We start from the raw sequence: 26,299 nt of genomic DNA, 5'->3' as shown, positions 1-26,299 counted from the left end.
TATTAGGACTGAAAGCAGGAGGGTCTACATTCAAAGAAGTCACACATCAGATAGGTCTTGCATCAATGGCATTTCTGTGTCTTCAAAGGCCTCTGTTTGGGCAGCAGATTTGTGTGACTAAAATATGAGTGTTCAACATAGTAGTGATAACCACTCATATATGGAGCAGAAACATGGCCGTCAAAACAGCTGAGAGGAAATGAAACAGTTTTCAGTGTCTAATGAACCAGTGTAGTCTTAACATCCTTTGGTCTGATTTTGTTCCAAAGTGCAGACACTAAGTTTAGAAAATTCCAGCAAGCTGCAGTCTTGCTTCACTTAAGAACAAGATGACTACAATTGTGAGATGATGTCCAATGTGCCAAAGACAGTACACTTTTGCACAAGGTTTATAGACTGAGGTAAAAGGAAGTATAGCACAAGGCCAACCATGAATGAGATTGGAAGATGGAATTTTGAGGGATTTAAGAAACATAAATCCTCCCATATTGACTCTTGCCAAAGACTTGAAAGGGACTGTTCAAGATGGAAATCCATTCTATGTCTCATCACAGCTACATCATAGCCATGTGAATCTTCTGCTGTGCCTGATCTCTATGAAACTTGTCCCTTTCATTTCCTCTGGGTGTATTAGTCTAAAGTGACAAGGAAGAAGAGGAACACAATAAATAACAAAAGGCAGAAAGATCAGAATGGAATGAAACTGGAATCCAATTGGTAAAGGTTTAAGAATTAAACTGGAAAACTTAATGAAGGATGAAAAACAATGATAAACTTATTTACTGGAAAACATGTCTCAGACTCAATAACACAGCACCAGTCCTTTAAAAAAATAAATTAGAATTTCTTCTTGTGAGTTTTTCTTTAATGTGTGTATAAAATTAGTTTCAAATTCAGGCTGATCTTTAAGTACTCTGGAATGGCTCTGTGCCTCTGGAAGGAACGAAAGCAGGATCATCTGCTTGAACTTTGGCTGGTATTGTTCCCTGAAGTTTTGGGGGTGCTTAAGGAGTTTCATGCAAAGTGGACCCATGGCCTCATGATTGGTTCTACCTCAGGAGTTCTCAAACTGGGGATCGGGACCCCTTAGAGGGTCACGAGATTATTACGTGGGGGGTCGTGAGCTGTCAGCCTCCACCCAAACCCTGCTTTGCCTCCAGCATTTATAATGGTGTTAAATATATTTAAAAGTGTTTTTAATTTATAAGGGGGGGGCGTCATACTCAGAGGCTAGCTATGTGAAAGGGGTCACCAGTACAAAAGTTTGAGAACCACTGTGCTATTTAGTGAGGAGATACTGGATCACTCTAATAACTCCATTCTTCTCTTTGTCAGAGAACCAAGAAAGTAGTCTTGGGAAATTGCCCCAAGACTGTCTCATGTGGCAGTACTGCAGGGCTCTGCTCTGGTGCCCTCCGGTCCAGCATACATCAGAAGCTGAAATGGGGGATGGTAAGGAGCTACAACCTGCAGTGTCTCCTGTCTGCAGACCACACTCATTTCTAGTCCAGACATCTGTTGCAGTTAATAGTCTTAGCCAATGTCTTGCTGGAACATTAAACAAAAATCAATCCACCTGTGTTAAATAAAAGATGGGAAGAAAGAGAAAAATGATACACCTGAGGATCAACATCAGTGTTCAGCCTCGCAGCGATGGAGGCAGGAATCAAAAAGGGAGCAGGACAAAAATGGCTTTACTGCTACCTTTACAGCTTCCTATTTTGGGGACTGGCTGGTTCTTCACTGAACGCAAGTTAAAACACCTTCAGAGTGACTTTAGCCTTCACCCAGCTACTAGCTGTCCTAAGGGACTGTTCCAGAAGCTGGGAATAGCCTCATTATCCCTGTGTCTTTTATGCCAGGCATTGCAAGGAGTGGTGATGTAGAGCCACTATGCTGACTCTACAACCTCTGGGGATTCATCAGATCCATGAACAAAGCAAAAGGGCCATAAACAACCTGAGAATTAATGTTATTGTCTGTACACAATTGACCTTTCCTTGTTCTAAAGTTAGTCCCCACTCTACCTAGTCACAGTTTTTAGCAAGACAAGCAATATACTCACTAATACAGTGAAAGTTTTATACCAATTATAACAATGGCAGTCAAGAGAATATAAATGTTATGATGTCCCCTAGTTGTGTGTATGCTTTGGATTATTTAAGGTAGATGCCATCCTCACTGGCTGAAAGTTTCCCTGCCTGTCTGGGTGTTTCTGGATCCAGATGTTGTTTTCCTATTGCAATACAAACCAAAAGCCACTGTAGCGCCATAAAGGCAACCAGAGTAGACTGTTTTCAGCTTCAGACTCCGATATCTTCTAGGGCAGAATTGATTCATTGTGGTTGGTGGGACCAACAAAGGGTAATATTAATCCTAGATTACGTAAGTCATCAGGGGCAACTTTTGCATATCTTCTGCTACGCTGCTTCCTTTAGGAGAATTTCTTTCCTGGTTTGTTCTCTTGAGGAAGGGCGTAGCACAGTGGTGGGCAACCTGCAGGCCGCACATCACTGGCCTACCACTCCCTCAGTGAGTCTTTGGGTTTCTTGCCTGAGTGAATATAGTAGTTGCAGGAGTTTTCGCATTGCCATCTCATGTCCTAGAAACAGGTGGTGGAAAACAGTTTGCCTAGATGTCAGAGAAAGCTCTCTTCTGTACGTTTGCCACGGGAAGAATTCTGTCTGGTAATTAGGTCATCTGTCTGTCCATTAAAATGTGGAGCCAAAAATCACATCATAAAATGTTTGTTGGAATGAAGAGAATTAGTTTGGAAAAAAAGAAAAACCAAAAATAAAACTCCACATCTGTGAATTAGTCCTCAGTTCACCAATTTGTCCACATGGATCAGTCTGTCTACAGAGAATGCTTAGCTGAATTTTTGTTTTAATACCCAGGTCACACAGCAACAGTGAAAGTCACGAGCAGAAGGTGACAGATCAGACTAAAAAAGAGTTACATTTTAACTCCAACCCTTATTATTAGATTTGACATCATGCTGTTTTAATAACAATGAAAACAACTGTATAAAAAAACCTCTACATACACAGAAAGGGGAGTAAATGTAAATATTTTCAAAGCCAAAACTTCAGGCTATAAATATCTTTTCACTCAATAAGCTGAAATGGATACCATGTATTTAAAGTTGTGAAACAAATGCACATCCATAAGTAATATCTAAATCTATAATTAATTACTACATCATGGTCCTACGGATTCCATACCTATTATACTATGTTCTATTATAGGCACACAGCATGACAATGTCTGTATGTCACTAATGCAGAGTATGATGTTTGTGATATATTTAAAATCCAAGTTATTGATTTAGACTGCTTAGGGGGATATCTGATACATACAGTATTTCCAAAACACACTGAATTAAACAAGAGGTCGCTAGGGTTACCCTGTTTGGTTGGACTGCACAAAAGGAACACTTTCAGAAAGACTGAACTCTTTTTTTTTTAATTAAAAAGGAATAAGAAGAGCTGAACAGACAAACTCATTCTAGTAGAGCTCTGTTTAAAGTGTACATTTATATTTATTGATGCCATCAAAGAAAAAAAGCTAGAGGAGCTACTTTACACATTAAGGATCATACTGTTGTCCTAGATTTTGGGTGGTATTAATTGAAACTCATTCACTGCAGAGTGATATGCCATAGCAGTGTCAAGAAGTTTAACTGCTTTTAATTTTGTTATTTTTATTTTCTTTTTTTGTTCTGTACAAATATATTCATCAACTGATCTTTAAATGTACAGGAAAGAAATTCAATAAGGAATATATTCACACAGTAAGCAGATTTAATTACAAGGTACATGGATGGCTTTCATTAAATTTTGCATCAGATATTGTTATAGACTATACATAACTAGCTAATGTATTATTAAATTTGTCAGCTAATTCCTTCCTCATAAAGCCAAATATTAATTGATTTAATGTTACTGATTACATGCAATCATTGACTTTGTTGACACATACAAACAATATGCTTTTTGTCTTCTGTCAACACACAGATGAGACTCTCTAAACTGAGAATATTTTTTTAAAACTTTGACACTTATAAACCATGTACACTTTCAGATTACTATGACGTTTCCCCAAAACAATGTATTCCAATAACAATTTGTTAAGAAAATAGAAGTACTTATTTTGTGTGTGTATAGGATGTTAATTGCCTTATCATCTAAGATTATATGTTTTGCACTGTATATTACATTAAATTCTGCAATGAGCAATAAATGTAGCAGTTAATATACTCTAAAAGGGTAATAACACATACGGACAAGAAATTACTAGTTTCTGCAACATACTATATGTCAACTAAGAGCCTTCAGCATTGTGAATTGCTATAAAGAAGATTGGCAACATGGGCCCACTGTACTTCCCAAGTCTCTCAAATTCTTCAGTAGAAAGAAGGTTTAAATGTATCACCTTGTGAATGGTGTGAGGGCCCCAATTTTGGCATTCCACGAGGATTCACATATCTCATGCCAGTTCTGCTAAAACCAGATATACTACAAATCAAATTTTGTGAAAGGGGAAACCATCTGATTCCATGCATTGCACTTCAGTGTCCACTAAATAAAACGTACTATACTTCACAGACCAGAAAGGAACAAATTCTGGAGATGAGATGGACAGAAGACATTTCTGGAGAAGGGACAAGGTGATGGAATGAAGCTTACTTTAAAGGGCTACCATCTCATGACAGTTATGGTGATTTTAAGTATCTTCACCTTGTCTTGTTTTACTAATGAGGTCTAGTACCACTGACCTGGCCAAGTGATCAGATTTCTGTACAAATTGAACCCAGTTTGGAGGCACATTTGAGGCCTGCCTAAAAGCTCTCTCCAGTAGCGTGCTTGATATAGATTAAAAATATTGAAACTAAGCTTCAGAAGCCTATTTAAATATTATTATTCCTTTAAATTTCTACGTTAAGTTTAAGGATATTTTAAATGTAATTTTAATTGTATTTTGAGATGTCTAGACCATTCTGATAAAAAGATGCCTTTTTTTGTCATGATTATGTCTTCAGTTGAATTGTTTCTAGAAAAATTTTGAATTATTTCTTTTCACAAGACCAGATAAACCATTTGATTTTAAATTAATGCAAATTGCATTTCAACAGTTATGGCACACAAAAATAGTTTAATAATTTTTGATAAAACAACCTCAAAAGCAATGAGTGATAATTTTTTCTTTTTTACTATAGTGGGCTAATATGCTAGAAGATTCTTGTGCTTGCTCAGATTAGCTTCTACATTTTCTTCCTGGTTTTATTTTAGTAGCAGATTCCTACAGGCAATTCCACACATTGCTACAAATCCTTATGCACATCATCTTAACTGTAATTTTTTTTTCTCAACTGGAATCATGCTTTAAAACAGACAACCATAAAACAAAACATTTTCCTATACTAAATATTACCATGTAATCCAACATTTTTATTTAAATTACAGATTAAGTGCTGGATCCTGCAAAGATTTAAGTATATGATTAACTCTGTGCTCATGCGTAGTTCCATCAAACGCAATGGGACTGCTCACATGCACAGAGTTATTTACGTGCATGTGTGTTTGCAGGATCAGGGGGCTAAGATACCTTATACTCTCACAAAGTTATTCTTCTCTGCTTCTGGTTCCATAAAACCAATTTTCCATAATAAAAAGGAATTAAGAAATGTGCTATGGGAGAAATTCTGGCTTGGAAGCTGCATGAGCAGATCTGAGACCACAAGCTGGCCCAAGATGTGATGGAAGCTAGAATAATCAGTATCCCACAAAAGATCCCCCCTCTTTAAAAACAAAAACAAAAACAAAACAAAAAAAAACGTACACTGATTTAAATAAAAATTGTTTTACAAATATTTATGCTCAATAACCAACTAGTTTCAGATTTTTTCTTGGTAGTTTCTTAAACAAAGGCATTGACAGCATCCAAAATAGAGTTCTCACTAGAGCTCAGCGAAGCTGCTTTCAACTACCTGAAAGCATGGATCTAGACTGTTCTCAGTGGTAGCAGACAACAGAACAAGGAGTAATGGTCCCAAGTTGCAGTGGGGGAGGTTTAGGTTGGATATTAGGAAAAACTTTTTCACTAGGAGGTCGGTGAAGCACTGGAATGGGTTACCTAGAGAAGGTGGTGGAATCTCCTGCCTTAGAGGTTTTTAAGGTCAGGCTTGACAAAGCCCTGGGGGCTGGGATGATTTAGTTGGGGATGGGTCCTGCTTTGAGCAGGGTGTTGAACTAGATGACCTCCTGAGGTCCCTTCCAACCCTGATATTCTATGATTTGCTGGAAAGTGCAGTTTTGGTTGACCCAAAACTCTTACTGAATTTAACCAGACTTGTTTCAGCTAGGAAAAAGATTTTCAGGGTATGACATTCTGGGGTACAATCCAGACAAGTGCAAACTTGGGTGCCTCACAATGATTTCCTGTTGTAGCTCCCACATGGTCACTTACAAACAGCAAGCCACTTACAAACAGCCCTGAGTGTCTGTGGATAGCTGCAGCCTCTCAGCCATACATCAGTCATACTTTGGCTTCCACCAGTCTGGGTTACCATTTGCAGGGTGACCCCAACACACTCCCAGTCCCAATTTTCCCCCCAAAATGTGTGTTCTGCATTGTCCAGCCCTTTCCTGGACAGTCCAGATATATTATGTCCATTGCAACTCTAAGGGGATCAATATGCAATAGTTTTCTACCCTAAATGGAGTTATCCTAACTGGATTAGTTTTGATAAAAGAATAAAACAAGTTTATTTAACTATATGGAGGGGGGAGGTATAACTCAGTGGTTTGAGCATTGGCCTGCTAAACCCAGGGTTGAGAGTTCAATCCTTAAGGGAGCCATTTAGGGATCTAGGGCAAAAATCTGTCTGGGGATGGGTCCTGCTTTGAGCAGGGGGTTGGACTAGATGACCTCCTGAGGTCCCTTCCAATCCTGATATCTATGATTGGTTTTAAGTGAGCACAAGTATAAGGCATTAAAATAAATGGTTACAAGAGAAATAAAGATATTATTTTTCCTAAAACTTAAACTAGACTTGGTTCAAGATGAAGTCCCTTACCATATGTTCCCAGTAACACTGGTGACCAAATTCTCAGATTAGGATCTGCTCCTTAAGAGACAGAGACAAGACATCTGGTGGTGAAAGGTTACATGCTGTTGTTTGCTAAGATACAGGTCTGTTTGTTCCTGCCCCCATTCCTTGCCAAGGAAGGGTCACTTAACAAGTAATTGCCCATGAACTTTGATGACACCTGACTAGAGGCATCAGCTTGTCCTTTGTCTTTGAAAAAGAGATTTACCCACTTCCCAGACTTGTCTGGTAAACACAGTCCACTCATTATTTCAGCTTATGTTATAACTTTACATATAATGTTGCTACATACATCCCACCATGTTATTATTGACCAGCAAGTTATTAGTTTTCAAATGATAGCTTACAAGCCATATTTTGTACAAAAATTATTACTATGGTGTGTAAGGTATGAATACATTGGTGCATTCAGAAAACTGTGTTATGGATATTTTATAACTTTTAGCCAATGGTTAGGGCACATGCCTGGGATGTGGAAGACCCAGGTTTGAATCCACATTCCACTGCAGGGACTTGAACTCATATTCCCTCCCCTCCCAGGTGAGCATTCTACACAGCAGTTTATATGGTATTCTGGGGTGGCCAACTCTCAATCTCTCCTGTTGAAGTAGTTCCATTTTGTATAACTACTTAAATCTTCATTGGAGCAAGGACTCGAATTCAGGGTACTCACCTCTTTTAGGTGAGGCAGGGGAGAGAAACTAACCATCAAGCTCTATAATCTGCTGATTTAGGCTCTCACCTGGGAGGTAGGAGATGTGGATTCAAATCTTGTCTGTGCCGGATTCAGTGTATAGAGTCATTCTCTCTCCCTCTCTTTGTATAAATACTTAAATATTCATTGGGCCAAAACAGAACAGCTTCAACAGAAGAGACTGAGCAGAACGGCCCACTGGTTATCAACCAGGGGTATGTGTACCCCCGGGAGGTATTCTGAGATCTTCCATCAACTCATCTAGACATTTGCCTAGTTTTACAACATGTGGTACATAAAAAGCACTAGCAAAGTCAGTACAAACTCAAATGTCATACAGACAATGAGTTTTTTATACTGCTCTATATACTATACACTGAAATGTAAGTACAATATTTATATTCCAGTTGATTTATTTTATAATTGTATGGTAAAAATGAGAAAGTAAGCAATTTTTCAGTGGCTGAGACACTTTTTGTATTTTTATGTCTGATTTTGTAAGCAAGTATTTTTTAAGTGAGGTGAAACTTGGGGTTACGAAAGACAAATCAGACTCCTGAAAGGGGTACAGTAGTCTGGAAAGGTTGCAAGCTACTGGAATAGCCTACAGCATGGTGGCTAGGGCATTCACCTGGCAGGAAGGAGACCTGAGTTCGCATTCCTGCTCCAATTAGTACTTAAAATGGAAAACCTTCAAAAGGAGAGATTGAGAGCAACCCACCCCAAAATAGTTTATAAACTGGTGACCAGAATGCCCATCTGGGAGGTCTGAATTCAAGTTCCTGCTCTACAGTAATGATTTAAACTCCCATCATTACAGGCAAGAGTCCTAATCACCGGGCTAGAAGTTATAAAATACACAGTTTCTGGAGCTGGCCCTTTCAAAATGACTGAAATGAAACAATTTGTGTAACCTGAGATGGAATTTTCCAATTTGCTGACAAATTCTGAATATTTTCAGAACTGAACCTAATATTGTCCCTGATTTTTTGGTGGGCTGTCTGAACTGAAAAATCAATTATTCACCCAGCTCTCATACAGATACTGCAGAGACCAAGCAAGGTGAAATTTTTTTTTAAAAGGACCGTCCCACTAGGCTTTACTCAGGCAAAACCCACATTGGTTTAAATGGGAATTTCACTTGAATGAGGACCACACATTTGGGTCCTAAATGTGAAATATTGGCACAAATTAATTCAACCTATAAAATGATTTTAGGAGTTATATATCAGATTCAGAGGAAATGTACTAAAAAAACCCCCACTAATAATGTTTGCATAGCAAGGTACATCAGTAGTGTGTGCCACAAACATAATGCTTAAGATTCTGTGCTGTGCCTCTCACATGCCTTAAGCCACCTTTGCATCTTCCTGACCCTGGACACTCTGGGGCTCTTTGCATAACTTAGACAGCCCTGGAAGCCTGCCTAAGTTATGACAGCCTTTCTGTGGCTATTGCAGGACTTGTCTTCACTACTGGGGTAAGTCGACCTAAGTTACGCTACTGGTGTAGCTGCAGTTGATGTAGCTTATGTCGACTTATCCTGGTGTCTTCACTGCGCTGTGTTGACGGGAGACGCTCTCCAGTTGACTTCCCTTACTCTTCTTGGAGAGATAAAATACCAGGGTCAACCGGAGAGTGCTCTGCCATCGATTTAGTGGGTCTTCGCTAGACCCGTGAAATCGACCCCATCTGCGTCAATTGCAGCAGTGTCGATCTCCCCGTAGTGAAGGTGAGCCCTTAGGGGCAGCAGCACTTTTGGGAATCTCTGCAGCCGCAAGGCTTGCAAAAGGATCCTCAGAAGGCAGCTTTATGACAATATTCTGCAGTGCCTGCACCAGGAGAATCCTCCTGTGGCCAGAAGTGGGGCTTGCAGGGTCTCTTTACACTACTCCAGCCCTTTCAGACAGCATAAAGGGTCTGGAATGAGGGTGAGGCTCTCACCCAGTGCATTTTCAACTAAAACATGAAGCACTGAATGTGAGTCTGTAGGTCACAAGAAAGCATAATGTTTTTAAATATCTTTTCTCTAAGAAATGTAAAAATAAGCTACCAATTTGTTTTGTTTTAGGGTTGGGAAGATGTACATTTTATTCATATGAACTAAAAAAGAGGATTTCAAAAGTATAAGACATTGATGCAAGAGAATGGCACTGGATAGACTGCTTGATTGTTAGGAGATCAGTATAGTTTAGTATTAAATTCTTCATTATGGTCTCTAATTACCATGTGCACTTAGTGTAAGCTCTTCAGGGCAGGAACCTTGTCTTCTCTTATCTGAAAAGAATGTAGCACACTGCTGGTGTTGAACAAACAATAAAAAGTCACAAGGCAAACAGCAACAATTGCAATGTAATGCTATAACAGACAGTATAAAGACAAGACAAAAAAGTTGCATCCAGTCAAAAGCTTTATGTTCTGCTTTACCTCAGTTAAGCAGAATCAAATATTTAAAAGTCAACTAGTGGGATTTTAAAATTGCAGAACTGATTAATGTTAAGACAGACATTTCAGTCTAAGAGTTTCAGCGAGAATAAGAATTTAATGGTATGTTAATACAGTAGACTGCAAATGATCTGAAAATATAAAAATAATAGATGCTGCATAGACAAGTCTCTTATCAAGCTTCTCAACCATACATTATTTCACTCTGATTTGAATTACAGTACTACAGAAAAACAAATATAAGCCATCACTATGGCTTAGTCTATACTTAAAGTTTTGTCAGAATAGTTGTGTTGATTAGGAGCATGAAAAAGCCACACCTCTAATGAACACAGCTATGCTGGCAAAAGTCTAGTATAGATGCAGTTATACCAGCAAAAATGTTCTTTTAAGCTTAACAGAAAAAGCAGTCTTTTGTGCATACAAGCTGTCTCAACACTAGGAATGTTTCCCAGTATATCTATATCGACAAACACTTTCTAGTGTAGAGAAGGCCTATATCTGGCATTAGCCAACAGTGTAAACGGACAATGTTAAGAGCTATGTGGAATCATTGCATAGATAAAGGTTTACATTCATCACTGAAGAATTATCTATCACAGTACTTCCATGATACATTTCTAAAAAGAATAGGCAAAAAAAAAGGGGGGGGGGGGAGAATTAATAAAGATCATTTCTTACATTCTTCACTGCTTATCTAGAGCTTTAATGACCAGAAAAAAATACATCCACAGTAATCTTACATTAAGGCAATGTCTACACTAGAAACAAATCAACCTACGTAAGGTAGACTTATAACCCCCACAGTAATTACTGCTGTGGTTCATGTCCACACTACCCTCCTTCTCTTGGTTGTGCCCGCAAGGCTTTTGGCTCCTGGCCACTGGGAGCCCAACAGCCCCTGGGCTCTCATCTCCCTGCCGCCAGGAGCCTGGCTGCCCCCGGGCTCTCAGCTCCTGGCTGTGAGCTCTGACAGGGTGCCAATAGCCTCTGGGCAGCCACTGGGCTCACAACCTCCCGGCTGGGCTGCACCCACCTGGCTTCCTGCTCACAGCCAGGCTGTGCCTTGGGCTCCCCACAGGGAGCCCAGCAGCTGCACCAAGGCTCCCGGCTCCCTGCCCGGACTCCAGGTGCTCCCCACCAGGAGCCCGGATGTGGCGGGGAGCCAAGAGCTCGGGGGGTGGTGGGGTTGGGAAGCCAGGCTCCCAGCGGGGCAAGTGCAGCTCAGCTGTGAGAGGGGAGCCTGGGGGGCAGCCTGGTTCCCCACCCACCCCAGTGACAGCCTAGCTTTCTTGTCAATTTCACAGCTTCAGCCTGGACCTGCAAAATTGAATGACAGGCAACAGCTGATGTAAATAACACAGTGTCTACACAGACACTGCGTCACCCTAACTACACCAACATTAGCCCTACGCCTCTAGTGGAGGTGGATTTATTATGTCGGTATAACAGGGCACTTACATTGGTGGGAACAAGGCTGCCTTACGTCGACCTAACTGTGTAGTGTAGACCAAGCCTAAATCTGGTCATGAACTTTTGCCTCTAGTCTACAATGAGAGAGTGACAGAACAAAGAAAATTACACTGTATGAACAAACACCAGACTACCGTATCCTAAAGTAGAAAAAATTAAGATACTAAAGATAAACAAGAAAAAAGCCTCCATGACTACAAAGACCACACTGTAAGAAGAAATAAAAAATGGATTAACACACAATAAAGGAAAGTAAGATGCTAGAAAATGAAACAGGTTAACTATGCTTCTTACAGAAAGAAAAAATTGATTCATTCATTTATCCTCAGCCTGCACAGACTTACAGGCATGTTTAACTTTATGCACTATGAGTAGTAGCCCCATTAAAATCAATGGGACACCAACCTTTAGTAAATGTAAGCACATATATACATTTTAACAGCATTAGGGCCATTGCACAAGTTACTTAACAGGAAAGTTCAGTTAAGACTTCAGAAGATGATCAGTGCCAGAGATGTTTTATATTCAGTTCAATAAATAATGAAAGAAAAGGTCTGAGGGAATGGGGAAAGAGAAAGGAAAATATAGTAGGTGTAATACACTCTTTTTAAAAAGTACAAAATGATTTTTTTCAGAACTAGCTTTGATGCACATATTGTTTGTCCTAAAGTAATCATTTGCCAATGGTTAAAAACTGTTTTATATGCGCACATCTTATCATTACTGCTCTGGAGCAAGTAATATTTGAAAAAATTAGGACCTGATCCTATGAAGACACGAACGATTGGCCGAACCTGCGGACGCGACAGGTAAACAAACTGGCCCGGCCCACCAGGGTGCTTACCCTAGTGGGCCACGTGCCAAAGGTTGCCAATCCCTGCTTTAGACCATTTATAACTTGGTGGTGGACACAGAGTTACAAAACATTTCAAAATTCCTAGTTTACATTTTAATAATGTACTTTTGTATTACCATAAGGTAGTTGAATTTCTGCTAATTTAATGTTTACGAATATTTGTATCAAACTATTAATATTTTCTTTTACAGAACTACTTGTCTCTCTGTATCATCTCCCATCATACTACACAATGAAAAAATACTTAGGACATTCATAATCAAAGAGCTACAATGTGAGACAAATAAAAGGTGGGTTGGTAGCCTGTATGTTCAACAGGACAATGAACCAATGAAGTCATCACTTATCTGTGTCAAAGAAAAACAAAAATCTCAAACATAACACATGTTCCTCACAAAACAATTCCCCATACTACTAACATATCTGCATAAGCAACTTAATAGTCTTACAATGCAATTTGTTTATGAATATTTTAGATTTATATTTACTAGAGCTCTACCAGGAGCATCTAATACCGACTGCTCAGCAGGGAGCATGCTATGCTGACTCTACTATTCCATCCCCCACCTCCCTTCCAGTTTAGGACTTCACAATCCCATTTTTCGTTTATTCTCTTATTTTTATTTTCATTTTCATTTTCTGTTCTTTGCCTCAGTATCACAGTTTATATGGTCAGCACTTGAGAAATTTCAGGGCAAGAGTCACTAGAAACTGGATGCAGAACCTTTGCCTCTAAGTGGCATGGAATTTCAGCTAATTTTATTGCTGAAAATGGAAAACAAAATTAAATTAATTGTATCTGCTACTGTTCAGTGATTCCACTTTTCTGCAACAGAAATGGTTCCTAGAAATGCTAGGTTCCACCTGGAGGGTCAAAGAGTTCTACCACCTAGCTAGCCAAATACTATATAGGAGCTATTTCATGGTATATCACCACCAGAACCATGTTAATTCAACACAGCCTCAGATGCTTTTCCTTCATGGTTAATTTTTTAAAAAATATTGGGGCTTACAAGTGTCATATGGCGAGACTACTTCCAATTCATTCATGTGATGATTTTGGCACCCAATTAAGGTTACACAAAATCATTGTAGTTATACATAAATACCGATCTCTGCAAATTTCCCTTGACAAGATTTTTTGTAATGCTTAAAACTGTAATCTGATATTTTCATATTTTAAATGTAGCAGTCAACTTTTGTGAAATAAGAGACTACACTTTATGAACAAAAATACTGTGTTTTTCAATCTGTTGGTTCTTCAGAGCAAATTAAAACTATTTCCAGAAGCATGTTAATGGGCCTGAATGCTGGGTGACCCGCAGTATTATTGCTATGACAGGATCCTATATACAGCAAGTCAAGTTGTTATTAAATGGGGATTTTCAAGGACTAAGGACAGGATTAAGATTTAACTCATCATAAAAATACCACAATTTTAAAAACTGCTCTACTGATCTTAGAAAAGTGTCATTTCTTCACAATAAGGACTGCAACACCTGCAAAATCCTAGCCTCTCTATTTTGGGACTCAAGAATAAACCAAAGATTAGAAGTTTTATGCAATTGCCTGTCCTACACTCTTCAATGTGTTCAGTATTTGTTAGAAGGCAAGGCAAGTACAAATTTTTGCTCACGGAAGTATTCCCCGATCAGAATTATTGTATATTTCCCAATACCCGATCCACTCATGAGAACTGACCAGATGGACAGCAATACAAGCATGTCCAAGTATCCAACAAGACACACATTAATTTAATCTCCTAAAGAAAACAGAGAAAGACTTCACTCCCAAACTGAAAAGGACAAAGTTAGTATGGATAATAATGTTTTGAAGTTTTCAAGAGAGGGTTTTTTTTTAATCTATTAACATAAGAACCACCATACTGGGTCAGACCAATGGTCCATCGAGCCCAGAATCCAGTCTTAACACAGGGCTGAATGATTCAGAGGGAATGACCAGAACAGGGCAATTATCAAATGATCCATCCCCAGTCATCCAATCCCACCTTCTGGCAGTCATAGGTTTAGGGACATCCAGAACATAGGGTTGCATTCCTCACCATCTTGGCTAATAGCCATTGATGGACCTAACCTCCATGAACTTATCTAATTCTTTTCTGAACCCAGTTATACTTTTGGCTTTCATAACATCCCCTGACAATGAGTTCTACAGGTTGACTGAGAGTTGTATGAAGTGGTACTTCATTTTGTTTGTTTAAATCTTGCTGCCTATTAATTTCATTGGGTGACCCCTGGTTTGTGTGTTATGTGAAAGAATAAGTAACACATCTTTATTCACTTTCTCCACACCTTTCATTATTTTACAGGCCTATCATAAACAGATAGTTAAGTGTTAAAGTCTCTTTTACCTGTAAAGGGTTAACAAGCTCAGTAACCTGAGGAACACCTGACCAGAGGACCAATCAAGGGACAGGATAATTTCAAATCTCTGTGGAGGGAAGGCTTTGTCTGTGTTCTTTGTTTGAGTTGTGTGCTCTCTTTGGATCTAAGAGAGGCCAGACATGTCTCCAAGTTCTCCTGGAGTATTTCCTACTATCCAGTATAGTAAGTATTAGAAAGGCGAATTAGTCTTATAATTTGATTTCTACATTTGCAATTGTGTGTTTGCTGAAGGAAATTCTTTATTTCTGTTTGCTTTTACTCTGATTATTCTGAGAAGGAGGGAGGGGAAGTCTCTCCAGTTTTTATAAGTTAAACCCTGTATTTTTGCATCCTGGTAATACAGAGATAGTGTACTTTTTTCTTTCTTTAATAAAATCTTTTCTTTTTTAGAACTTGATTGATTTCTTCCCTTGTTTGGATTTTCAGGGGAAGGGGAGGGGGAAAAAGTGAATCCCTCTTTGTTTGATTCAAGGAGTTTGAATCAAGGTATTTTTCCCAAGGACTAAGGGAAAGGGAGGGGGGGATAGGGAATCCCTCTGTTTGATTCAAGGAGTTTGAATCAAGGTATCTCTCCCAAGGACAAGGGGAGGGGGAAGAAGGGGAGGGGGAAAAGTGAATCCCTCTTTGTTTGATTCAAGGAATTTGAATCCAGGTATCTCTCCTAAGTACTAGGAGAGGGGAGGAGGGAAATGGATTATTTCCCTTTGTGTTGAGATTCAAGGTGTTTGGATCTGTGTTCCCCAGGGGAAGTTTTTGGGGGAACAGGGAGTGTGTCAGACACTTAAAACTTGACTGGTGGCAGCGAGAACCAGATCTAAACTAGGATTTTAGTTTAGAGGAGTCCATGCAGGTCCCCATCTTGTGAACGCTAAAGTTCAAAGTGGGGAATAAACCTATGACAAGGCCTCTATCATATCCCCCACCCCTTGTCATCTCTTTTCTAAAATGAACAGTCCCCATCTTTTTAATTTTAATCTCTCCTCACACGGAAGCTGCTCCATATCTCTGATCATTGTTGTTACCCTTCTCTGTACTTTTTCCGAGTCTAATATATCTTTTTGGAGATGGGAACAACCAAAACTGCCTGCAGTGTTCAAGTTGTGGGTGTACCATAGATTTATATAGTGATGCTATATTTTATCATCTCTCTCCTAATGATTCCTAACTTTCTGTTAGCTTTGACTGCCGCTGGACACTGAGCAGATGTTTTCAGAGAATTATCCACGATGACTTGAGTGATAAATAATGTGGACCACATCATTTTGTATGTATAGTTGGGATTATGTTTTCCAATGTGCATTACTTTGCACTTATCAACCCAGTTTTGTGAGGTCCCTTTGTAACTCTTTGCAGTCAGCTTTGTACTTAACTATCTTGAGTAATTTGTATCATCTGCAAACTTGGCCACCTCACTATATTCCTGACAGTAACCCTTTATCTGCATACTGATGCTTAATAGGCAAGTACATTCTAATATTCATAACACAAACATAAGTAATACATAGACCCGCCTGGAAAATATTTGTACTGGGTGGTGAGCCATGCAATTCAGACAGAACACAAGACACAAAAAACATTCTGTTTGTGAAATACTCATCCATGCCAGCTGAAGTGACATTAGATTGTGAAGCAGATGACAAACTTTGTAAATGAACAATTACAGGCAAAGCTGACGAACTGAATCAACTAACTGTGTCAACTGCAACTAAGTTTTCTACATTATTGTGTGATTATGGATTACAGTGAATAGAGAAAGGCACTCAGCACTAAGAGGGAAATCCTCATTAATCTAAATAAGTCCAGGATTGTCTTAAGTGAAATACTGTTGATCTTGGTTGCTGCCTGATGTCAAGGGGACCAGACACATGCATTACCTCACCTGCTTGACCTCAGATGAACTAAGCAATGGAGGCTCTTCCAGGAGGGCTCTATCTACAGTTTTGGGACAGATAAAGTATGATCATTACGGTTTGCTATCAGATGATTTCATACTACACCTACCTAAGCAGAGATGTCACCAGCTTCCACTGTCACTTACTCTTCTTTGGGTCAGATACAGTGTAATTATTGTCTATGCACCTTTCTTTACCTGCCAGGCTTTCCTGACATAAGCTGTGTACTGCACTGGGTCACATAGTGTCACTCTGCATGCCCTGTGGTCAGTGGGCTTTGCTGGGTACTGACAAGACGAGAAGTGTCAGCCCCAGTTTAGCTTAGGCTACCGAGTTGGGGCAGGGGGCGATAGCAGGTAATGGCCCTGCACTGAGCTACCAGGTGTGTGTGTTGGGGATGGGGTGTAATAGCAGGTAACAACCCCAGCCCAGTGCCCCTTGCCCCAGCGAATGATGCATGTGTGTGTGGGAATGGGGGTTAGAGCAGGTAACAGCCCCTGCCCAGGGCGCGCGCGGTGGACACGGCAGTTATAGCGGGTAATAGCCCTGCCCCTGAGAAGCTGGTCACTTACCTGAGCCAGCACCGTCAGGAACCCACCGGGCGCTGCCCGTCCGCACCAGCCGCTGTAACCCGCTGCCAACGAGCCTCCTGCAAGTAGGGTGGCAGCTGCAGCCCACAGACCCGGACACCGCTGCTGGCTGCCGGGGGCCCGCAGCCCGGAGACGCTGCCCCTCAGGGAACGCCGAGCACCCGCAGCCAGTGCCACTCTCCAGGCCGCCATCTTCCCGGAAGCCGCTACAGAGCCAACGCAGAACTCACACGGAGCCCTCTGCTACCGAGCCGGCCAGAGCCGCGCTAGGGAGCATGCGCAATGGAGGAGTGAAGCCTCTGCCCTTACTTTGCCCTCAGTTCCACTAACCACAAGTGCGCAGAGGGACCCGCGGGGGTGGCGCAGGAATTCCCTCAGCATCAGTGCTAGGCTTGTGTGTGACTCCCCTCTCGGCCCTCCAGCCCGGTGTCTGTGCCTGCCCCACAGAGCCCACTCCTGCCCTGGCGCATGGGGTGTCCATCAAGTCACCCCCCACCACACAATGAAACAGAATAGTGCCAGGGAGCAACAAATAGGCAAAGGTTAACAGGATAATAAATAAAGAGCCAGGGCTCTTCACCCAGACCCCAGTGCTGGCCCCTGGGTGCCCGCAGCCCAGAGACTCTGCCCCTGAGGGAATGTGGGGCACTCGCAGCCAGGGCCATTTTCCAGGCCACCATCTTTCCAGAAGCAGCTACAGAGGCTGGGGAAATGCAGAAGTCAAACAGAGCCCTCCACTACTGGTCATCAGGGGGGCGGAGGCACCCATCTGTCAGCCTGACATGGTGTCCTGGGAGGTAGGGGCCTGTATCTGAGAGGTTACGGAGGGATTGTCAAGGATGATCCATCCCTCTGACTACTACCCCGTGTTACTCATCCCTGTGGGCACTAACAATTCTGTGTGAGGTATGACCCTGAGCAGATCAGGCGTGACTACAGGGCTCCCTGGCTCCAGGAGTAATGGTGAAGGAGCTGGGGGAGTGGATAGTGTTCTCTTCAATCCTTGCAGTCAAGGGTAGGAGACCAGGCAAAGACAGATGCACCCTGGAGGTGAATGACTGGCTGCGCAGATGGTGTCACCAGGAGGGCTTCAGCTTCCTTGAATATAGGCATGGGCAGCAGGTATCATAGGCTGGGGAAGGCTGTGCCTTCCCAAATGCCCAGGTGTGGCCCCGCCCATGCCTTGCCCCCAGACTCCCTCCTGCTTCCTGCTTTGGCCCACTCTTTCCAGTTCCCGTGTGCAGTGGCTCCGGCTTGGGCAGCTATTGGGGCCGCGCGTGCCACCTTCCCTCCCAGGACTCTGGGGCTTGAGCCGCACCGCCTGCCCACCTGGCAATCCGGGGCTGGGGAGGCTGGGGCCATGCCACCCACTTTCCGATCACTCTGGGGCTGTGGAGGCTGGGGCCATGCCATGCCACACAGCACTTAGGGGCTGGGACTGCGCCACCCGCCCTCCGAGGACTCTGGTGCTGGGGGGGACTGGGGCCGCGCCAACTGCCCTCCCGGTGCTTCAGGGATGGAGCCATGCCACCTGCCCACCCGGTACTTCAGGGCTGGGGAGCCTGGGGCCGCGCCACACCACCCGCCACTCAGGGGTTGGGGAGGCTGGGGCCATGCCACCTACCCTCCCAGCAATCCAGGGCTGGGGCTTCGCCACTCACCCAACTGGCACTCCGGGGCTAGCCTGGGTCAGGGGCCGGCAGCCATGGTGGGGGGGGGGCTCTGGGCTGCACCAGAGGACGGTGCTGCCCATGACCAGGAGATGCTGTTCCAGGAAGGACTGCTGAGCCGAGATGGGAACCACATATCAAGGAAAGAGCATCTTTGGATACAGACTGGCTAACCTGTGAGGAGGCTTTGAACTAGATTCAATGGGGGCAGGAGACAAAAGCCCACAGGTAAGTCAAAAACATGGTGCCCTGGAAGAAAGGTCAGAATCTGGGTGGAGCATGAGCCATTATAGCAGGGATAAGGGAGAAACAAGAGAGAACATAAGTGGGGAGAAATCAAATCAGTATGTTTGATGTGTGTATACTAATGTGATCAGTATGGGGAATACACTGGAAGAACTAGAAAGGCTAGTTAATAAACACAACTATGACATAGTTGGTGTCACAGAGATTTGGTAGGATAATACAAATGACTGGAATATTGGTATAATAGGATATAGCTTGCTCAGGAAAGACAGGCAGGGAAAAAAGGGAGGAGGAGGTGTTTCCTTATAATATCAAAAATGTATACACTTGGACTGAGGTTGAGATGGAAATAGGACACGGCCTTGTTGAAAGTCTCTGGGTAAGGATAAAAGGGGTAAGTCATGGTAGGGGTCTACTACAGACCACCTAACCAGGGAGAGGAGGTGGATGGGGCTTTTTATAAACAACTAATAAAATCATCCAAAGCACAGGATGTGGTGTCGATGGAGGACTTCAGCTACCCAAACACATGTTAGGAAAATAATATTGTGCGGCACAGATTATCCAACAAGTTCTTAGAATGCATTAGAGACAATTTTTTATTTCAAAAGGTGGAGAAAGCCTCTAGGGGAGAAGCTGCCTTAGCTTTGATTTTGACAAATAGGGAAGAACAGATTGAGCAGTTAAAAGTGGAAAGCAGCTTAGGTGAAATTGATCAGGAAATGATGAGTTCATGATTCTAAGGAACAGTAGGAGAAAAAACAGCACAATAAAGAAAATTGATTTCAAGAAGGCAGATTTTAGCAAACTCAGGGAGTTGGTAGGCAAGATCCCATTACATTTCAATGATACCTGTACAAATTTATTATTAGATTTTGTTTTACCCTTTATATTGTTGCAGTGAGATCACAGAGAAATCTAATTTCATGTTTTGAAATAAAACAGTCATTAAACTAATAGGAACAAATGCAGATATTTCAAAGTGGTCATTTTAATGTGTTGAGGGTGTTTGTTTATCCACATTTTATGGTAACAGCACCACTTGACAGCTCCACATCATACCTCATCTTAAAGTAAACATAATAAGCTTTCAAATCATATGTGTGTGTGTAGAGAGAATACATTAAGTAGACTAAATCAGTGGTGTCTGCTGCTTGCAAGCAGGACCAGGAAAAAACCCTGAAATTTAAAGTGACAGTCTACAATTTTAACACACCGCAGTTACAGCTAAACAAATATTATCAGTTGTTGCTAAAGGAATTTTATAATCCTTTATTCATTAGACAACATGACAGAGTAGGGCAATTAGTCTGGCATAATTCCCCTGTGAAAATGAGATTTCCTTTTTTAGGAGACAGATAATTGTCTATCTCTTTCATATATTATTACATACAAAAAGAATATTTTACTAATTCCTATATTAATTAGTTGTATTGTAAATGAAGAGTGGGAAGTGTATTCCTTTTATAATAACCCTACGGCCCAGTTCTGGAAACACTTCTGTTCTACATAGATTCTTATATTGCCCTCATCACCATAACTTGAGCACCTTCCAGCGGTACATTAAGCAACATGATTACCATTTGTCATATGTTTATTTGTTTATCCTCTTCCAAGTGTGTGCAATGAATGCCTTGTTTTGATAGAGTTATTAATATACTTATACATGTTGCTATGTATTTATATTAGAGAAGGCAAGTCAAAGAAATGCACTTTATACTTGGAGCAGAAAGTGGTGAGATTTGTGATGATCCTTATTTTCTGTGGAAGTTGAATCCACAGTCTCAGATTGACTTCGAAGAAAATTTTGTCTCCCACACAGATGAACTTTACCAATACTGTAGAGAATTCCATTGTGCCAGAAGAGCAGAGTTGTTCATCCCAGGATTTAGATGATCTTTTAGAAATCCTAGGCCTAAGCCACAGAGCGCATTGAAGATAAGGACCAAGACCTTGATCTTCATTTGATAGTCTATGGGAAGCCAGTTTAGAGAGCAGAGGACAAGTCTGATATGATCATGATACCCAGTATCGTGAGATGCACTGCAGTATTCTGTACTAGTTGGAGCTTCCTCAGTGTTTAAGGTTTTATGCTGAGATCTATTGCATTCCTGAAGTCCAGTAGAGAGGTGATGAAAGCTTTAACAAGTGAGGCCCGGTCATCCTCCACCAGGATGGGACTGAGTCTTCTAGCCAACCAGAGATGACAGAAAGTGTTTTTCTCAGATGTTACTATGTGAGACCTTAGCATCAGTGACGAATCCAAGAGTACTCTAAACTCACAGAGTGAATTGACCAATTTTGGGTGTGTATCTTCAACCAAAGGAGACTGCACCATGGCTATGAACTCTTCAAAATGCTTTCCTCTGTCCAGCATAATCACCTTTGTCTTGCTGAAGTTCACCATCAGCAAACTGTTCTTCATCCATGAACTGATCTCATCCAAGCACTGTGCCATCTTAGTGGTGTGGTCATATCATATATGGTGAAGGATAGATAGAGCTGTTCATTATTTGCATACTGCTGGTACTTGAGTCCTTATTATAAAAAGGGATACACTTCCACCCACTCTGACCAGTTCACTTAGTGGCTGCATGTAGATGTTGAAAAGGACTGTGGAGAGAAGGGATCCTTGTGGGACTCCACAAGCAAGGGTTCTAGTGGTGGAAGTGCCATGTCCATCACTTCTTGTTGGTGCATCTCTCCAGGAAGGACTCAAACTGTTTTAGTGCATTACCTTGGACCCTTGCCATCTCACGCAAGTGAAGCAGCAGTATGGAATGATGCAACACTGTTGAATGATGCAGAGAGGACCAAGAGGATGAAAACTGATGTTTGCCCTATATCGATTGACAGGAAGATATCATTCATTAGTGCCACTAAAACAGTTTCAATTTCATGTCCTGAATCCACTTATGTATATGAGTAACTTTACTCACCTGAGCACTCCCATCTCAGAATATACCCAACCTTCCACTAGTATTTAGTGCCAGTGTCCCATTTCTAAAGGGTATGGGACATCTATCAGAATGTGCAATCCTGGTCCTTAGAGGGACACAATCTGAGGGGTATGGAGCACTCCTGAAAATGTGCCCACCTTCTCATCAGCACCCCTTATCCACAGATGGGCAAGACTGTACATACCCACAGCAAAATCCCCCTGGACAGTAGCACATACTATGATATCTCCTTCATCCTCAGAGTTTGTAAAACACCCTGCAAAATGCTTCTCCCATCCTCAGAGAGATAGACCTAACTCACACAGCAAAATTTTCTCTAATCCCCAGAGACTGTAGAACACACAGCAAAATCCTTCCATCCTCACAGACTAACACATACCACAAAATCCCATCCCTACCCTCAAAGAAAGAGGGGGTGTACATTGCACTACACAATTCCTCCTCCCATTGCAGTCCCACAGACTAAGATACATAATACTCCCATCTCTGTAGACCAGGGGTGCTCAAGCTGTGGGACAGGACCCCAAAGTGGGTCAGGATCCTATTTTAATGGGGTCACCAAGGCTGGTGTTAGACTTTGTTGGGGTCCAGGGCCCAAGCCCAAGCCCCATCGCCTGGTACCAAAGCTGAAGCCTGAGCCCCACTGCCCAAGGCTAAGGTTACATGCCCCCCACCCAGGGCAGAAGCCCTTGGGTTTCAGCGTTGGGCCCCCCAGCCCCGCCTGGGGCAGCAGGGCATGGGTGTGCTCGGGCTTTGGTCCCCCTTCCTGGGGTTGTGTAATAATTTTTGTTGTCAGAAGGGGGTCACGGTGCAATTAAGTTTGAGAACTGCTGCTGTAGACTACCACAGAGCAACTTCCCAAATGGAGCATTGTCACAAATACACATTAAAAATTCCCTGCCTCCCATCTCACTTCATGTGTGGTGGCATATACCCGGAAACACTGTGAGGCATGGCGGAGGCAAGAGATTTGGGTTCCATGTGTCCATAGTGTTAAGCATATGATTATGGTACAGACAAATAGGGCCAGCTCAGCACCCTGCAGGGCACTTTTTGTTTTCCTTTCTGTAAGAATGCCTAATTTTGGACCAGTCATCTGTTTTTCCTCAGACTAAACCCCTGTAGTCTGTATTCTACCACAACAGCAGTACACAGCTGCTACCATACTTTAACATGGTGTTATAGGGTTCCATCTGTATCCACACATGGCACCCATTGAGGCTTGTGTCCTTACATATTTGCATATGCACTGGCAAAATTTATCCCTAAATATATAGGAACACGTTACCTGACACAGAAATGTAGTTCCTATTTAACATCACACAGTGAAGAAGTGAAGCTTACCATGTCCCATAGAAATGGTAATAATTTAGTTACCAAAACTGGGATTTCATCAGCAGAATGGGGTTAGCACTATTCCTGCAAAAAGTGGCATAAATCACAACATCCTTTAGCACCTGGATTTTCCTTTAAGGGCAGCTAGCCAAGTATTTAACCCAGCATGACCATGCTTAGCTTCTGAAAGCTGACAAGATTACAGCTAGTGGAGTGATATGACTAACTTGCTCTATATGCGTCTTGCACATTGTTGGAGCTGAACTCAAACCTGGGTCCCCTGTGGTCTATAATCTGCCAGGTGAGCCAGTACAATGTGGGCTAAGTGTGCCTTTGATGGAAGTCAGTCATTGTGTATCTTATTATATGGGGGGGAGAAGGGGGAAGAGACATTTTAGTAGATGCAATGCCCACGCTGCTAACAATCTGTAAAAGCAAACGTAAAACCTAGTAAAATATTTTATGAAATCTGTAAAAATTGAATTTTTCTATAGATTTCAGTGCTGCATTGAATCTTGTTATATTACAATGCCTGATGTATAATGCAGTTTTGTTAGGCATGATTAATACAATGTGAAATCATACTGACAAAAACTATGTTTCATGACAGTGTCTCTCTAGGAGTTCTTTCTGTGATTCCTGAGAATTTGTCAGGCAGAAACTTTGTTTCCCTCAAAAATTGTATTACAAAGTCAAATACAAAGAGTAAAAATACTAAATAAACCTACAGATCCACATGTCCAAAAGTCCACTGCTTCTTCTCAATGTCTTAAGAGTATTAGGCCTAGAGCCAACATAGATTCACTATGTGAGAACTCCAATCCTCTCAAGAGCATTAGGCATTGTGCCAGCATTCAGACATTCCCTGTAACAGCTTAATTTAACTCCTGTTACATTCAGTTCAAACCTTTTCTCACTACTTTATATCAAAGAATAAGAGATGAGAGATGAAAATGTATTCATTCATGTTGTCTGGGCGCCCTCTCGCAGGCCGCTGTGTGGCAATGAGGGCTTCAAATGCAGTATATTTGGGGAAAAGCAAATACTGCTGGGAGTTGGGGAAGGTATGGAAAGCCATCCTCTATGTGGGTTGTATTTATTCAGAGGAATTGATGTAGGGCAGTTTAAAGTTTTGTTTATTATATATTTTTATTACAATACTGCCTAGAGACCCAAACCAACATCAGGGCCACATTGTGCTAGGTACTGTACAAACAAATAGGGCAAGAATTGCCTCTTAGTAAAGAATTTACAATCTAAATAGTCAAAACAGATGAAAAGTCAGAGAAGGGAAGTAGTATTGTCCTAATTTTACAGATGAAGAACTGAGGCATAGAGTGATTAGACCAAAGTCAAACAGGAAGACTGTGGAGAGCAGGGACTTGAACCAAGCACTTCTTAATCCCTTTCACAATAAGACCATCCTTCCTCTTAAGAAATCCACTACTATCTTGTTTTGTTTAATAGAAGTGCAGCCTAGCTGTTTGTCAGGGGTGAGAAGACAAAGATTTGGGGGCAGATAAGAATAAATGCAAACAGAAAAAGAAGCACTCTGAGTAAGCTTGAAAGCTTGGCTCTCTCAACAACAGAAATTGGTCTGATATAAGATATCACCCACCTTGTCTCGCTAAACAGAAAAAAAAGACATATAAGAGGTTTTGTTATCAGTGTTATAATGAAACAATGTGGTTTGATACCCCAGGGCTAATTACAGGGAGCTGATCAGGCTGACTGGCTGATATCCAACCAGGTCCTCAAAAGTTCTGGATCCACATTGCTTATTGAAAGAAATGAGACTCAAGGTAGGTTGACCATATTTACCAAAGTACAATCGTGACACCGCACAGGGCTGGCCCAAGCCACCTTGCATCACTGAGTTACACACACACACACACACACCCCTCCCTCTGTCTTGAGCCACCCTGGTGTTGCTGTTTGCCCAAGCCCTATGCCACCCAGGACTGGAGCTGACTGCCCGAGTCCCGTCACCCAACTCCTTGTGTCACCACTGGTCTCCCAAAACATTCTTCCAAACCCCCTTAACAAAGTGCAACTCATGCCAGGAAACAAATGCCCAATTTTGCCCAGGGCATTGGGGCCTGGGATTTAAAAAGGGAACTGTCCTGGCCAAAACAAGACGTATGTTGCCTCTATATAAATCCATGGTATGCCCACATCTTGAATACTGTGTGCAGATGTGGTTGCCCCATCTCAAAAAAATAAATTCGAATTGGAAAAGGTTCAGAAAAGGGCAACAAAAATTATGGAACGGTTTCCGTATGAGGAGAGATGAATAAGGCTGGGACTTTTCAGCTTGGAAAAAAGACGGCTAAGGGGAGATATGACTGAGGTTTATAACATCATGACTGGTGTAGATAAGTAGATAAGGAAGTATTGTTTACTACTTCTCATAACACAAGAAGTAGGGGTCACCAAATGAAATTAATAGGCACCAGGTTTAAAACAAATAAAAGGAAGTATTCACACAACGCACAGTCAACCCATGGAACTCATTGCCAGAGGATGTTGTGAAGGCCAAGATGATAACAGGGTTCACAAAAGAACTAGATAAATTCATGGAGGATAGGTCTATCAATGGCTATTATCCAGGATGGGCAGGGA

At 41.8% G+C, this 26,299-nt stretch overlaps 1 protein-coding gene and 1 long non-coding RNA gene across 4 annotated transcripts in view; one reads left to right on the top strand and one right to left on the bottom strand.

Annotated features, from left to right (window-relative positions):
- MICU2 (mitochondrial calcium uptake 2) overlaps positions 1-17,692 on the bottom strand; it is a 233,543-nt gene extending 215,851 nt beyond the window's left edge. Inside the window, exon 1 of one of the 2 annotated variants that reach the window (XM_045017582.1) lies at positions 17,449-17,692. In XM_045017582.1, coding sequence (XP_044873517.1) covers positions 17,449-17,658 — 210 coding nt within the window. In that variant the 5' untranslated portion in view covers positions 17,659-17,692. Of the gene's footprint in view, positions 1-16,863; positions 16,883-17,448 lie in introns of those variants that run through there. The other variant, XM_045017589.1, reaches the window with a different exon arrangement.
- On the top strand, positions 17,459-25,480 carry LOC123370810. Of its 2 annotated transcripts, none has more exons than XR_006579567.1 (3): positions 17,459-18,008; positions 19,241-19,364; positions 25,380-25,480. It is a non-coding gene; the product is annotated as an uncharacterized LOC123370810 (long non-coding RNA). The 2 variants fall into 2 exon arrangements; XR_006579572.1 differs by lacking the exon at positions 17,459-18,008 and adding an exon at positions 18,257-18,588.
- The last annotated feature ends 819 nt before the right edge of the window (positions 25,481-26,299 follow it).

This window comes from Mauremys mutica, chromosome 1 (assembly GCF_020497125.1).
Source record: "Mauremys mutica isolate MM-2020 ecotype Southern chromosome 1, ASM2049712v1, whole genome shotgun sequence".
NCBI lineage: Eukaryota > Metazoa > Chordata > Testudines > Geoemydidae > Mauremys > Mauremys mutica.
The sequence above is the reverse complement of the archived record's forward strand: the minus strand, read 5'-3'. Positions and strand labels throughout refer to the sequence as shown.